General features: G+C 42.0%; 1 protein-coding gene across 1 annotated transcript in view; it reads right to left on the bottom strand.

Moving 5' to 3' along the window:
- Positions 1 to 333: 333 nt before the first annotated feature.
- The window catches only part of MARCHF4 (membrane associated ring-CH-type finger 4), a 208,010-nt gene continuing 192,130 nt past the window's right edge, over positions 334 to 16,213 (bottom strand). The window contains exon 4 of the mRNA XM_054972471.1: positions 334 to 695. Within this exon, the coding sequence (XP_054828446.1) occupies positions 334 to 695 (362 nt within the window). The remainder of the gene's footprint in view (positions 696 to 16,213) is intronic.

Here is a 16,213-nt window from a genome sequence, read left to right as displayed (position 1 = left end):
CAATGTGCGTGCGTGCGTGTTTGTTTAAAATGTTACCCATTCCCTTGTAATAAGACAAGCTGTAACTCCTACGTCCCCCTCAAGCCTTTGCCCCCTACTTCAGTTTGTTTAGTCTGTATTGCACTTGTAATTTTTAGTGAGTGTAAAACTTTCTCCTCTTGTCAGCATATGTGTGCGGCTCTGCCTCCACCATTCTTGGCTGGCCAAGGGCCTCTTGTGCTCCTTGTGCAGCTGCAGAGAACCAGGGGGTGGAGAAGGCATACTGTGCCCCCCGCCAGCTCTTATGTTTCTCTCCCACTTGGTGTTGCATTAAGGCCTCCTGAATTCCTTAGGTCAGACTGTGGTGACTCTCATCACAAGCTCTCTGTTTGTATTTGAGTGATTTCTCTGTTCATGAGGCCTCAGATGGCTGAGTATATGCAAGATGGTATAAGCACAGTGGTGGTCAGACAAGGTGCCCGTGGTGTGACTAGCTCCCCGGGTCACACTGTCGGCTGGAGCAGAGTTGCTAGCTGTGCCACCAGGGGAGGATGAATGGTTGGTCTGAGAGGAGGTTCGTTGGTTGGTCCTGGTTCCTGTTTTTTGATCCTCCAGGTCCTTTGTTTTGTCATAGTTCAGCACTTTCCACTGTTGATTGACTGCTTGCCACCGTTTAAAAATCCGGTAAACTGAGGGCCCTTCATGGATGATCAGACCTATAGGATAAGGGAATGGTTGTGTAGAAAAGAGAGAGAGCAAGTTACAGCGAGCTATGCATCTACTGCTCATGTTCATTACATGCATACCTTTCTCATCAGTTTCATGTTGAGATCTGAAAAGGAGCAAGAGCTTTATATTTTACATGGTAACATAACTAAATTAGATTACAAATGAGAGCATAACATAAAAACTGCATCACTGGAACAGATCTGAGCTCAGCATTCTACAGCAGACAACAAGACACACAGGGAACTCTCAGGTAAAGCAAAATGATTTCCTCCATTTCTCCTCAGCATCTGGGTATATTGCCTCACCCTGGGAGTTGTGCTATAATACAGCCTTCATTACTGTGGTTCCAGTTTTATGGTCTTTTCTTTGTGAAGTAAGGTTGCCAACTCCAGGTTGAGAAATTTCTGGAGATTTGGAGGGTGAAGTTGGGGTGGTGGGTTTGGGGAGGGACCTCAGCAGAGTATAATGCAACAGGGCCATCCTTCCAAAGCAGCCATTTTCTCCAGGGGAACTGATTTCTGTTATCTGGAGATCAGATTCCAGATCTCCAGGCCCACCTGGATGTTGGTTAACTCTACCACAAAGCCTACTGCCAATGCCTATCTGGCAGTCTTGGGGGCTAGGTGAGGTGAGGTAGAGTGACAACATTTTTGTTTAGATTTTGTTTGGATTTTCTGCTTTGCATTTGTGAGTTTACTGCTGTAGTTGACCTTCTGGTTTTGTTTTACTGTATTATATATTTTGTTAGCTGCCTTAGTTTTCATTAGAAAGAAATGCATTATATGAAGCTTAGAATAAAGGCTTCAATATATTTCAGTTTTATTCAGTGATCAATAAGCAAATCCCCCGTGCAGCAAGATGAATGAAATAAGTTCACTTGACACATGCATTGAACCCCCTGCTGGCCCTATATTTTCTGATGATAAAACCTCAGTGTTTTATTGTAAGAAAAAGGTCTTTAGGTGTTTAAAGGTCTTTTAGTCTTATACAAGGATCAGTGTTGCCGAAAATGAGCCTGGTGAATTATCAAATGCTACAGTGACACAACTAATGTTCAAATCAGTTGACAGTTATAGTGTCAATATACCAAGCCACATACTGTTTACACTGCCTCATGTTATGGCATTTGATATTTGCCATACGCAAAAAAAAAAAATCAAGATATTATCCAACAAACACTGAAACTCAGCCAAATTTCAAATTCTAAATTAATTTCATGTTTGCATAATTTTTGATTTTTTAAAAAAGTTTTTTCTTCTCTCCTTTCTGGTTCTGCAATGATATGCAATATTATAATCTATCATATATGATATGCAAAGTTGTTTGAAATACATTTTTATGTACATATGTGAGCCATGAATGACCTAAAACAATGATCAATGGTAATGCCCCAAATATCTGGGAATGTGTTGATTTGTAGATGGGTTTTGTTGGTGTGATCTTACACTAGCTTATTATTCTGGATCAAAAACCACCTTGAGCAGCTTATCTGAAGAGAAGGCATACAGATCAAAATCAAACTTATTTTGCTCACAATTACCCATTTTCTCTTGAGTCAAAACCCTGTATGGTCTCTTGGTTGACAATTTAAAATAAGCAGTATTTGGCATGTGTATGTGCTTATGTTTGTGCAGTTGGTAGCATTTATCATTACACAGATGGCTCAGAACTTAACCGGATTGTTGGAGCTGTTGAGAACTGCTAGTTTTCTCAGCCTTCTGATTCTGTTTAAGAAGTTCACGAGAGAGGCAAGCATTGAACCAAACATTTGCTCTAATGATTCAATGATTGTAATTTGACATATTCTTGTCTCCAGACTTCAGAAATCACCTTCATGAGGCAAATTTAGATTCTGAGGGTTAAATACAAATTCCAAAATTTTATTTTATTTAAAATATTTACATTCTAGTGCTCAGTTAAGAGAATTTCCAAGGAGGCTAATAAATAATAGCTAATGATAAACTTCATAATATCCAGCAACAGTAAAATCAATTCAATGAAGACCAGTTAAAACAGAAAAGTCCTCTCCTGGCACCTAACAGCTTGTAGAAAAGGTGCCCAATATGCAAACATCTATATCAGGCGTGGCCAAACTTGCTTAATGTCACATAGAATAAACGTGAGATGTTTGAGAGCCACAAGACATGATGCATTGAAGTGAGTTCAGATGAAGAGGTGGGTTTGGGGAAGTGTCCTGAAAGTGACATCACTAGAAGGGGTGGGGTTTTGATGCAGTATGCTGGAAGTGATATCATCAGAAGGAGTGGAGCTTGGGAAGAGCCATCATCTAACCTTTGATTTGGAAGTGACATCACAAAAGTGATGTCACATCCTTGCTAGGCTTCACCTCCAAAGTCCCCAGAATTTTCTGAGTCAGACCTGGCAACCCCAACATTTTTACTGAAAATATGAAAGACATGGAAAGAAAGAAGGAAGGAAAAAAGGAAAAGACATGGAAAGAAAGGAGAAAAGAAAGACATGGAAAAAAGGAGGAAAGAAAGGGAGGCAGGGAAATAAACTAAACTAAAATGTATGGCCATGGCAATACTCAGAGACCATCGGGAGCTACACAAAACGTCTAGAAGAGCCACATGTGGCTCCTGAGCCGCAGTTTGGCCACCCACCCCTGATCTATAAACAGGGCACCATCAAAGACAAGGCTCTTTCTCTGGTTGCAGCTATCATCAGCTCTGAAAGCAGGAAGCACTAGAGAAAGCCCTCATCTTAATCGATGGGTAGGTTTGAATAGGAAAAGGCCAACAGCCTTAAATTTCTATTTCTTATTTGGTGGAGAACTCTGATCTATCTCAATTATTTAAATTCACACATATGATCTCAGAATCTACTTCATCAGATCATCATGAATTAAATGAGGACAGTTAAATTCATTTCATCCCTAAAGCTTATCACAAATATTAATGAGCAAGCTAGTTCAAAAGGATAGCTTTTAAAAATCTGTTTATTTTGCTTCTAAATCATAAGTGTGTATGATTCTCATGTAATTAATAATATGATGTTGATGGATCGGCCAATGCATCAACTGAACACCTGTTTTCCTAGATAAATTAGCAATCAGAATATTTACTAAAAGTACAAAAATAACTTTGTTGTCCTTTGCAGTAACTGAGATCCAAATTACTTATTGATTTCTCAGCATTGAGTTTAGGAAGCTGTAAAATTAAAAAGGAACCAAAGCAGAGGAGTGGGTGTGGAGATGGAAATAATGCTGATGCATTTCTAACTGTAAAATGCAAAGAGTGAGCAAAGGGGAGTCTCCTTTTACTACACATTTCCTCTCTGCCAACTATACCCTCCCAGTTCTGTCTTGCCTGAGTGAAATTAGTGCTGGCTTTCCCACTTTAGTTCATCAACTAAAAGCTTTCCATCAACCATAAGTTGTCCCAGTTAGGGCAAACTTTTTCTTTCTTTTCTTCACACAGAGGATTCTCAGTCTGACTTTCCTTGGTCAGATTCCAAGCTTCCACTGACTCCTGCCAATCCTGTCAGCACCAATTTGTTACCTTCTCACCGGCCAATAGAAGAGAAGGGGGAGCAGCATGTCAATCATCTTCCCTTCAAGCGGTTGTTTTCACTCTTTACCCTCCACTCTCTGCATGCAGCATTTGGTAATCTTTTCATTTAAAACCCATTTCGTTGCTCTCTCTTTCTGTAAAGCAAGTTACTTGCATAAATATTCAGGACTGGTTCTCATCTTTGGTTTTGTTCTCAAGAATGACTAGCTTGAGAATATATGAACCTGTCTTGTCACAGAGAGACCACTGGTCCGTTTAGCCCAGAACTGCTTAATCTGGTGGGCAACATCATATACCAGCATCTTTATTTATTTAAATATTTTTACCCTTCTTTATTCTGAGGACTCCAAATGGCTTACAAGATAAAGGATACAAAATGAAATACAATGTTTTTAGTTAGAATGGTTTTGCTTCAAGTTTCTTCTGCAGACACTTATATATTTCCCCGATGTATAAACAATCACAAACTTTTCAAATGAAATACAATTTAAATACAGGCGAACCACCCACCAAGCTCCCAGACACCCTCAAAGCAGGTGAAAAATGAGTTGTGCCAATTGTGCCACTTGCAATCCTTTTAACAGGTGGTGGTGGTGGAAAGTCAAGCTGTAGCTGACTTATGATGACCCTGCAGGGGTTTCGAGGCAAGAGACATTCAGAGGCAGTTTTCCCTTGCTTGCCTTTGCATAAACCCAGGTCTTCCTTGGTAGTCTCCCATCCAATTACTAACCAAGGCCAACAGTCAAACTTTCTGTATGAAAATACCCACTTTATACTATGCCTCCACCTTGTAATTGTTTACTCTTTTGTCAAATTTGGTATTTTTTTTTTAGACATCGCTCCTTCTTCTGATCTCCATGCCGATCTGAGGCCAATATAGCAAGTCAATGGTTCTCTTTTTAAGAACTTAAGAAGAGGCTTGCTGGATCAGACTAGGGCCGAATCCACACTTCCCTACCTTCTGCTTTTCATACGCAATAATTGCGCAGGATTCTATCCTGCATTGTCCCAGTCTGTGTTCACATCCCCTCTTTTACTGTGCCAGCATCGCGCTATACTCCGTTCACATCCCTGGGAGAATCATGCGATACGGAGCAGGTTTAGATCCACTGGTGCCGATGAAGACATCATGTAGCCTTTTTTAAAAAAAATTAATGCTAGATTTTCGCTATATCAATTTTCTGCTCAATTGCAATGGCGGGACCACACCCCATTGATGCCTGTGATTGGTTAATGACCACTCAACTATAATTATAGGATAGCGATTTTTCGCTATACCGATAATTTTAATATTTTTTTTTTCAAAAAAAACCCCAGAAAGAGTCAACCCTTCAGGCACAGTCTGCTTATCAGAAATGACCTGGGCTCTCCTTTGGCAGTGAAACATAATTTACTGTAAAAAAAATGGCAAGTCCCCCCTTGATGCCTCCATGGACTTTTTACAACACCACTTTTCAAAGTGCTTGTAAGTAATCTTCATGAACAGGATTGTGCAATAGTGCTAGGAATGCCCCACCTTTAAAAAAAAATAAACAGGACAGGGGTGCGGGCATGCCTCGGACAGAGTTGGGACCATAAGAATTGCTTGGCAAGGAGGGACGGTGTTCCAGAAAGGCAAGAACCACTTCTATTTGTTCATATCTATGGTGAGAACTGTGCAAGAGAAGCATTTGAAAGCGTGACAACCTCGTCTGAGGCACAGCGCAACAGATACGATAGAATGGCGGGATTGAGGTAAGAGTATGTGAACAGCCATCTGAGAAGCACATAAATGGTGGGAAAATAGCGGCAAACTTGAACTGTGTGGATTCGTCCTAGTTCTCCATCTAGCCCAGCATCCTGCCTCACACAGTACCAATCAATTATCCTGGATGACCAATAAACAGGGCATAGAGTCCAAGCAGCCTATCACTGGTATTCAGAGATTTGCTGCCCCTGACCATGGTGGTTCTCTTTAGTTACCATTGCTAGCAGCTGCTGATGGACCTATCCTCCATGAATCTGTCTAATACCCTTTTAAAGCTATCAATTTCTCAATGTTTTGATAACCAGATGTCCTTCTTTTATTATATTAACCATTGCTTGGTGCAATAATTTGGACACAATCTGTGGCTCATTGCCACCAATACTGGAGTTTTGAAGCTCAGATTTCCCATCTATTTCCTAGGAAGCTGTGCAACACAGCAGGATGAAGCTCAAGGTTGTTAAAACAGCTAGAACTCCAGCTAGCCAGGTAGCTACAGTGTGAAGTAGGAATCGAACAGGTTGTCTGAAAAAGATGTACCAGTAGCTTCCAGGCAGTAATTGAAGGTTTTTATATAGTAGCCCCACACTCCTGAGTGTACCAGTGATCCTGCGTCCATTTATGTCAGGAATTGTATTTCAGGGGTAGAACTATGAGAAGGAATGCCATGTGCTGACATGCAAGTGCTCTGCCCTCATAAATTTTGGCTTTGACTCCCTGCCATCCATGCTTTTGTGGTCCAGAAGGTGATTGTGGGGGTTCCTGAGGTAGGAAGTAAACCTAGGCAATGGGTCCTTGGATTCCATGAGTTCCAATGCTAGCATGTCCCTGCATGTACAGGGGCTGGCACACAGCAGGGTTCTCTTTCTCTAAGGACTCAGTAACTCATTCCAGCCCTGGTAGCGGGCAGATCCTGATGATGCATATATGGCTTGTAAACCAACCCATATTAATTACAAATAGCTCCTTTAAACTGCAAATATATATTAGAGCCCCATGGTGCAGAGTGGTAAGCTGCAGTACTTCAGCCCAAGCTCTCCTCACGACCTGAGTTCGATCTTGGTGGAAGCTGGGTTCAGGTAGCTGGCTCAAGGTTGACTCAGCCTTCCATCCTTCTGAGGTCAGTAAAATGAGTACCCGGTTTCCTGGGGGTAAAGTGTAGATGACCAGGGAAGGCAATGGCAAACCACCCCGTAACAAAGTCTGCCAAGAAAACGTCGTGATGTGACGTCCACCCATGGGTCAGTTATGACTTGGTGCTTGCACAGTGGACTACCTTTACCTTTTACCTGTATATTAGGTATGTTGCAAATTCCTGCCCCATTTTGTCTGCTGTTGGATAGCTTTTTTAATAGGCCAACTTTCAAATTAGGTTTACCTGAATAATATCACAGTATTCCTAATTTTCTCTGACTGTACTGTTAGGTGCTCTGATATCAGGATTCCTTTCCCCAACTTATCTTGGTTGCTGAGTCATGTAGTTGAAGCTCAAAAAATAGTCTCTGGATCCTGGGGAAAACATCAACAAACTCTTTCTTAGCCATAGAAACCAGAGGCTTGAGGTCCATTTCTGCAAGAACTGGCCTTTCATAAGTGAAGATATGACTTTCTAAACAACCACATAAGATCCAAGTTTTATTTTCCATCTATGCATATTAGCATTCAAGGGCTGTGGAAGCTCAAGAGCTATATGCCTCCTATCTCCAAGAAACTTTACTTATTTCCCTTTATATTTTATTTAATGTTCCTACTTCAGACTTGTAGCTTTATATTTTCACTTTTATTGTATTGTTGTTCCCACTTTAACCTGTTAAGTATTAGAAATAATGTTCACTTTTGACCCTGGTTCCATTTCGTAATTGTTAAGTGTCCCATTATTTCAAATTCTATTATTCATTTCTATTCTTCAGCACATAACATCCTCCTTCAGTTCTATCTCCATTTTCCCGCTGCCTCACTTTAGCTTGCATATGCTGTTTTCTCTTTTGCTACTCTTGTCCAGCCTGCAACTTCTGCTCAGTGCAAGAGGAATTTCTGTGTTGCATTATTCCCTGTCCTATGCCTGCTTGTTGATGTTCCTGCTCCCTTGATCTGTTCTTTGCTCTCTGTTTGCTGATCTTTCTACTTTCAAGACACTGTTCAAACTTTAAAGTAATGGCTTTTGAAAATGCCTTTGTTACACTGGTGCAGGGAATCTTAGATGTCTGGTACATTTTGATTGCTTTGTCTCAACTCAGGATCTGTGTTTTTTGAGGTTTTTTTTTTAAATGTTCAGCTCCAGGGTCGCCAGGTCCTCCCCAAGTCAAACATGCAGGGTGGGTGGGAGCATGGGGACTGTAGGGGTGACAGGTACTTACCTGTGTGTGCCCACATCCCCTGCAATTATGTCATTTCTGGTGTAACCCAGAAGCAATGAGTTGCACCAGGAGTTGACTATTTAAAAATCAGCACAAAACACAGCAAAAAATGTATGCTTGGGGCTGATTTTTACTGAATTGGCCTGGCGCAGCCTGCCACTTCTGGGTCATGCCCAAAATGACATAATTGCCAGGGGATGTGGGCATGTGTGCAAAGTGTGCATGCCTGCCAGCTTTTTGGCTCGCCATGGTATCTGTCGAGCTTTCCTCCAGCACCACATTTCAAATGAATCAATTCTCTTCCTGTCAGCTTTCTTCATTGCCAACTGTGTCACATCCATACATAGTAACGGGGAATACCATAGTGTGGATTATCTTGATCTTGGTCCCCAGCATCAAATCCTGTTGAACAGATTGAACAGATAGGGAGATCATACACATCCTTGTCTGACACCTTTGCCAATTGGAAACCATTTTGTATCTCCATGCCCTGCCCTAACAATAGGCTGTTGTCCAGAGCATAGGTTGCGCATCAAAACAATCAGTTGATGGGGCACGCCCATTTCTTTTAACACTATCCATAGCTTTTCATGATTCACACAGTGAAAAGCTTTGCTGTTATCTATAAAACACAGGCCGATTATCTTCTGAAATTCCCTGCTATGCTCCATTAACCATGGTAAATTTGCAGTATGGTTTCTGGTGTCTCTTCCTTTTCTGAATCCAGCTCAAACATCTGGCCTTGCTCATTCCATATATAGTAAGAGACTTTGTTGTAGATTTTTGCTTGTGTGGAAAATTAATGCAGTGGTCCGATAGTTGTTGCACTCTTTGCCATTTCCTTTTTTTTTTTGGAATTGGAATGTAGATTGAGCATTTCCAGTCTGTGGGCCATTTTGTTTTCCATATTTGTTGACATATTCTTTTTAAGATTTTGACTTACTACTACTCAGTCTTTTTAACTAGAGATGCTGGTTGGGAATCCATTTCCTCAGTGGGGGTGGGGGATCCCATGCTCCTAGCCACCGCCCCCTGCCACCTCTCACCTGGCTGGTGGAGAGAAAGGTGTGGGAATGGGTTGAACTTGAAACTCCCCCAGAGCGTGCTCCCATGTGCTCCAGAGCACTTCCACATCAGGAATAACATCATTCCTGGTGCAACATTGAAGTGCAAGATTGTGTCAGGTGGTGATTAGGTAAAATGATGTCATTCCTGGTAAGATGTGGAAGCAATCCGGCTTGTGTGTGCACTCCTTGCAGGTGAGGTAAGTTCTCCTAGCATGCTCCCCCAGAGATCCCCCCCATCCCCTGGTTTGAGCCCTGGGGGATCTGGCAACCCTAGGTGCTGGGGACTGAGCCTAGGAACTTCAGCTGGCAAAGCAGATGCTCTACCTTTAAACCATGGCCCCACCCGATGGGATTTATATATTTCATGTCTTTTGCTTTTTTCTCTTTAGCATACAGAATATCCACATAACTGCACCACATATCTTTAGGGCCTATCTTTAGGTCCTAAAGATTTGTTACATTATCCTCTCATCCTCCTTGATTCTGCCACAAGGACTTTTGAGCAGACATGCCTTATAGGAGTTTGAAACTCAATTCCCAGGCATCTGTGGGCCAAATTCAGATTGCAACCACAGCAAAAATGCTAAAGGGTCTTAAACCTTCCACCCCATGCTGTTTTCCTGACCTGAAATAGCCCCGGAGAACTGCTATATGTCTGTTGAGGAAACTTTCATATACTATTGGTTACATCTAATGTTCCCCCATGGGGCAAATAGCAGCTTCCCAGAGCTACTTCAGGTTGGGAAAATGGGTGTGTGTGTATCTCAATCCAAACTGAGAAGAAAACTTACAAGTCACATCCTGACCAAAAGTCCTTGTGGTGGACATGAGGATAATGTCACATTTAATTAGGCCTTTAGCAGCATGCTTTTAACAACATTCACATTCTGCAGCAATCAGGAGTACCGCTTCCTTCTGCTTATCTTCTTTTTCACTATAATCTGCTGTTTCTAGCCTTCTGTGTATACACACATCTGACTCATTGGCTAGGAAATTTCACTCCCTGTACCATGTTGTTTTCTGTTGAAGAAATGAAACGGAAGGCAGTCTTGAACTGCACTATGAGAAGCAGATCACAATCACCCATAGCCAGGCTTAGCCGGACTGCCGAATGCATAGACTCTTACGCTGACTCACACAATGGCCCGGACCTGTATTTTGTTGTTAACGAGTGGCTTTCTTTAATAGGATTGCCAACTAGGTTTGCCCGTCTCCAGGTAGCAGACAGAGATCTCTCAGAATTGCAACTGAGCCCCAAGCTCAGTTGACAACTCCAGGTTTGAAAATTCCTGGAGATTTGGGGGATGAATCCTGGGAGGTCAGGGCTTGGGAGAAGAGGAACCTCATCTGGGTATAATGTCATAGAGTCTACTCTCCAAAGCAGCCATTTCTCCATCATCTGGAGATTAGTTGAAATTCCAAGACTTCCCCAGGCCCCACCTGGACATTGGCAAACGGATTCTTAAAGGACAGCCTGCTTGTTAAATCTAGCAAGGGAATCTTTTCATACCAGGATCTTCTCCTTACTAGTTAGTTCTGAGCTGGAGATAACTGGTAGCATAGGAGCAAGGGCTACACAGACTGAAAAATGATAACTTGACAAAATATGTGAACAGCTATCCCAAACATATGTTTTTCATGTCTGTGTTGCAATCCTGAACTGTCGTCTCACATTTGAGGTATTCACAGTTTATCGAATGGGGTATACTAATTTCTGCTCATTAAAACAGACCGTTACGTGTTTTTTCCACATTTCGTTTGATAAAAATGAGAGTAATGGGGAGAATGATTGGAATAATTTGCAGTTCCTGAAGAAAAAACAGCTTCGTTATCAACTTCATGCGGGCTCCCTGATTGAATATTGCAAGATTAATAGAATACCTAGAGGTCTCCGTATACATAAACCTCCTGGCCTCTTTAGAGACCAGGAAGAATTTAAAAATAGATGGGCTGCCGTATTGAATAAATGTTCCATGGATCTTATGTTATTAGTGGTCGAGACAGCACAGGTGGAGGTGAAGAATCTTGGCAAGGAGATTGAAGTTTTGGAGACTAAACTCAAAAACAGCTTTGAGGAAGACCAATTTAAAAGTAAGATAAAGGAGCTTGAGAAACTAGTTAAAGACTTTGAAAACAAAATGAAAGAAGTCAAAGTAAGGAAGTACCAGAGGGATAATAGGGATTATACCACGGGGCGGGTATACAGCTGGTGGAATGAAGAAAATATTAAGAGAAAAAAGGTCTCCTGGTCAAACCCCTTAACTCAGTTCTCGGATTTAGAGACTACAGAGGGAGAGGATACCGACACCTCGTTAGAAGAAGGCATGTCTACTAGATCTATGTCAGTACGGCCGGGTAATAAGACACATAATTATGAAGGCAGGGGCCGTTTTTTACGAGGGGGCCGGCACAACAGAGGGAGACGGACCTGACACCAACAAGGGAAACTGACCTAGTGGTTAATCTCTCAAGCAGAACTCTTTCGGACTTAGAAAAAGTGGCCTTAAATAAAGGCCTCGGGTTTGTGCCAACTCCCAGGTATAATGATTTCCAAACTAGGATAGACGTCTTTAAACTAATAAGACAAATTAAATTGAAAATTGTTTTTGGAGGTACAGCATTTAAGAGAAAGGAAACAGGCATCTTCACACGCTCCTCATATAATCCCGTTGTCAATAACCACTGTGTCCAGACTTTTGAGAAGATGTTATTGAAAGAAATTGACAATATAGAAGCCCGGGAAGGTATTGGATACAACAACCTACCGAAGGGGGAGAGGATGGCTTTAAAGGATTTGCGATCTGATCGTTCCATCATAATAAAAGAGGCTGATAAGGGAGGTGCAATAGTGGTGATGGATAAAAAAGATTATATGATGGAAGTGAGGAGACAATTGAACAATGAATTGGACTACAAACCAATTCCCAATGATCCTGTGAAGAAGATCGGTTTTTTAATTAAGGTAACCGTGGATGAAGCTTTAGCATTGGGACATATTACAGATCGGGAACATAAAGGCTTAATTAATTTGTCTCCCAGGACACCAGTAATGTATATATTGCCTAAAATCCATAAAGAAGGTTTTCCCCCTCCGGGTCGCCCAATTATATCGGGAAGCAACTCTATCCTGGAACCGTTGTCTAAATACTTGGATTTTTTTCTCCAGGATTTTGTAAGAAAACTACCGACTTTTTTACTGGACACGGGGGACTTTGTCAAGAAGTTTGAAGGCTTCAAATTACCAACAGGGGCGATATTAGCAACACTGGACGTTGCCTCACTGTATACTAATATTCCGCATGAAGAGGCACGCCTAGTGGTAATGGAAACTTTAGATCAAAGAGAGTGTTTGCGCCCACCTACCTTCTTTTTGACATCACTTTTGGAAATAATACTAGAAAACAACTACTTTAGAGTAGAAGACCAATTTTTTATTCAGCTTCGAGGGGTCGCGATGGGATGCTCTGCAGCACCATGTATAGCGAATCTATTTATGGGACGGCTGGAAAGGGACTATTTTTGTAATCCTGTAACTAATCCATTTTGGAAGGACATCATCATATTTGTTCGTTTTATTGACGATCTCTTCCTAGTGACAAATGAAAATGTCAACATCCAAGAATTGGGGGAATGGATGAACAGTATACATCCCAATATAAAGTTTACTTGGAGCACAAGTAGGGAGTCTGTGAATTATCTGGATGTGACAGTGTATAAGGGGGAGGATGGGACCCTGGCGGTAAGACCTTTTAGGAAACAAACAGACAAAAATTCATTACTCCATTATAGATCCTTTCATCCCGGACATCTAAGGGCCAACTTACCCTTTGGACAATTCCTGCGACTTAAAAGAAATTCTACTAGTATTGCTGATTATGTTCTCCAGAGTAATATATTGCAAGAACATTTGAAGCAACGGGGTTACCCAGATAGGGTGTTATTACAAGCAAGACGACGTGCTGACGAAACGACCAGAGAAGAATTACTTAGACCGAAGGTACGAACGACCAGAGACCGTATTGTGGGTGTTCTTGACTATAGTGAGAAAGCAAATGCCATCCGCAGGGCAATCTTGAAATACTGGCCGCTTGTCAATGATATCCCAGGCTGTGAGACTCCCCCACTGGTAGCCTTCAGGAGGACCCGGAACATCAAAGATCAAATTATACATTCGGATTTAAATTATGATATTGGCACCAGGAACATAGGACTGCCGAGGGGTGTATACAAGTGTGGGAGATGTAAACAATGCTCCCTAATAATGACTACAGAAGATTTGGAACAGTCAGGATTAAGGACTACAAATGAATTTGTTAACTGCGGCACTGAGGGGGTAGTGTATGTTTTGAAATGCCCATGTGGTCTATTATATGTAGGAAGTACCACACGCTCCATTAGAATAAGGCTTGGTGAACATCAGTCCAGAATAAAGAATAACGTATTAGAGGCACCCATGGTCCAACATTATTTGGAGAGAAAACATAGTGACATGGAGATGTTATTTACAGTGCTGTTCAAGACTCGAAAGAGGGAATATATGACTGCTACTAGGGAACTACACCAAAAAGAAACCTTTTGGATATATAAACTCAATACTCTCATACCTAATGGCTTGAATATAGCCAATGACTATACGTGTTTCTTATAACTACTTATGGGACTAATATCTCTTTAAGAGAGAATAATTATATGATGGGGGCGTGGATTACATTCAGAGGATAAAACGGTTACTAGCTAACAAGATGCAGATGGAAGTAATTGGAATACTAGAAGGGGATATGGAAGGTTAATTGCAAGAATCTCTGAGTGAGTATATTGTACTATGAATGTATTAGTGTAAACATTAGATACTCAGGGATTCTTTATGACTATGTATGTTTTTCCAGCTACTGTGCTCTTTGAAAAAGAACTTTGGAAACGGACCTTACAAGGATCTGGACCGTCCGTTAGAGAACTCAGTCACAGAGTTTACAACGTATATTGGAAGGACATAGGTCTACCCATGAGCTGTGACACCCACAGTGTCTGGAATCTTTCTTGGACTGCACCTATATTGTGACTGTATATTATAATTGTGAACAAGGCAATTTAAACCCTGTATAGGAAAAGTAGTGTCATAGGATGCCTGACCAGTAAATGCACTTTAATTGTAATAATTATAGCACTTGGAGCACGTGACACTTTAATAGAATAATTACAGGATGTCTGAAATGCCTATATGATTGAGGTTGAGGGGGAGTGCAATATGTGGTACAGTTCTTGAATGTGCTAAGAGAGATAATTTGAAATACAAGTTGTTTAATATACCCCTTATATATTGGTGAATAAATAATTCTGGAAACAATATTACACGCTTTATTGTTGATTGTGGAGGCATTATAGTACACGGGAATTTTTTTCTTGTCTGATAGCAGTATTACCGTGTTGCTCTATATTTTGGCCCACCTGGACATTGGCAAACGGATTCTTAAAGGACAGCCTGCTTGTTAAATCTAGCAAGGGAATCTTTTCATACCAGGATCTTCTCCTTACTAGTTAGTTCTGAGCTGGAGATAACTGGTAGCATAGGAGCAAGGGCTACACAGACTGAAAAATGATAACTTGACAAAATATGTGAACAGCTATCCCAAACATATGTTTTTCATGTCTGTGTTGCAATCCTGAACTGTCGTCTCACATTTGAGGTATTCACAGTTTATCGAATGGGGTATACTAATTTCTGCTCATTAAAACAGACCGTTACGTGTTTTTTCCACATTTCATTAGCTGGTCAGAAATTCTAAGGGTAATGCTATGGAGTTTAGTTTCCTTTCTGTGAGACTGCATTGCAGACTTATGGTGCCTTTGTAAGCTTTGTTTTATTTATGAGTATACAAGGAGAGCATACTGCAAGCAAACTGGACTTCCAACAGCAAGAAGCACAGAGATTAACCTGTAATTACCTAATATATTTGAAGACCAGACCCCTAATATACTGCGGGGCAGGTGAATGGCTAATATACCCAACCCAAAAGATCACTGATCCTGTACACATATGCACAGATTGTTTAAAGTGGCTCCAGAAAGTTGATTATACTTTCTGTGCCTTTGGGAAAAAATATGCAGTGCTTCTTATTTGGATATGAGGCCCAGGAAACAACAGGGAGGAATATAATTACTCTTTCATTCTGAACTCTAAAAACAATAAGATTTGGGGAGAATGGATGAGAGCCAGTTTGGTATAGTGGTTAAGAGCGTGGGACTGTAATCTGGAGAGTTGGGTTTGATTCCCTACTCCTCCACTTGAAGCCAGCTGGATGACCTTGGGTCAGTACAGGGCCGGATCGATGGGGGCAGGGGGGGTAGTCTGCCCCCAGTGCCACCAAAGAGGGGGTGCCAGGTGCAGCTGCCAGCCGCCGGGAGCGTGTGGGTGGCAGCACGGGGGGGCTGGGAGGCTGCCCATGCCATTCACCTGCCCCGCAGGACAGGGGGCAGCCAGCTTGCTGCACACCCCCTGTCCTGCGGGGCAGGTGAATGGCAGAGTGCGGGGCTGGGAGGCCGCCCGCATCATTCGCCTGCCTGACAGGACAGGGGGCAGCCGGCCACCCCCTGTCCTGCAGGGCAGATGAATGATGAGGGTGGCTTTCCAGCCCCCTGTGCTGCCTCTGCCAACTCTGCGGCACACCGGGGCAGCCAGCGAGCCGTGTGGGCGGCACGCTCCTCCCTGCGTGATGATGTCACAGAAGTGATGTCATCATGCTGCACTGGGAGTGCACGCACACTGCATGCACAATGCGCATGTGCACACGAGCAGCCAGACTTGGG

The sequence above is a fragment of the Eublepharis macularius genome, chromosome 2 (assembly GCF_028583425.1).
Source record: "Eublepharis macularius isolate TG4126 chromosome 2, MPM_Emac_v1.0, whole genome shotgun sequence".
NCBI classification, from domain to species: Eukaryota; Metazoa; Chordata; class Lepidosauria; order Squamata; family Eublepharidae; genus Eublepharis; species Eublepharis macularius.
The sequence above is the reverse complement of the archived record's forward strand: the minus strand, read 5'-3'. Positions and strand labels throughout refer to the sequence as shown.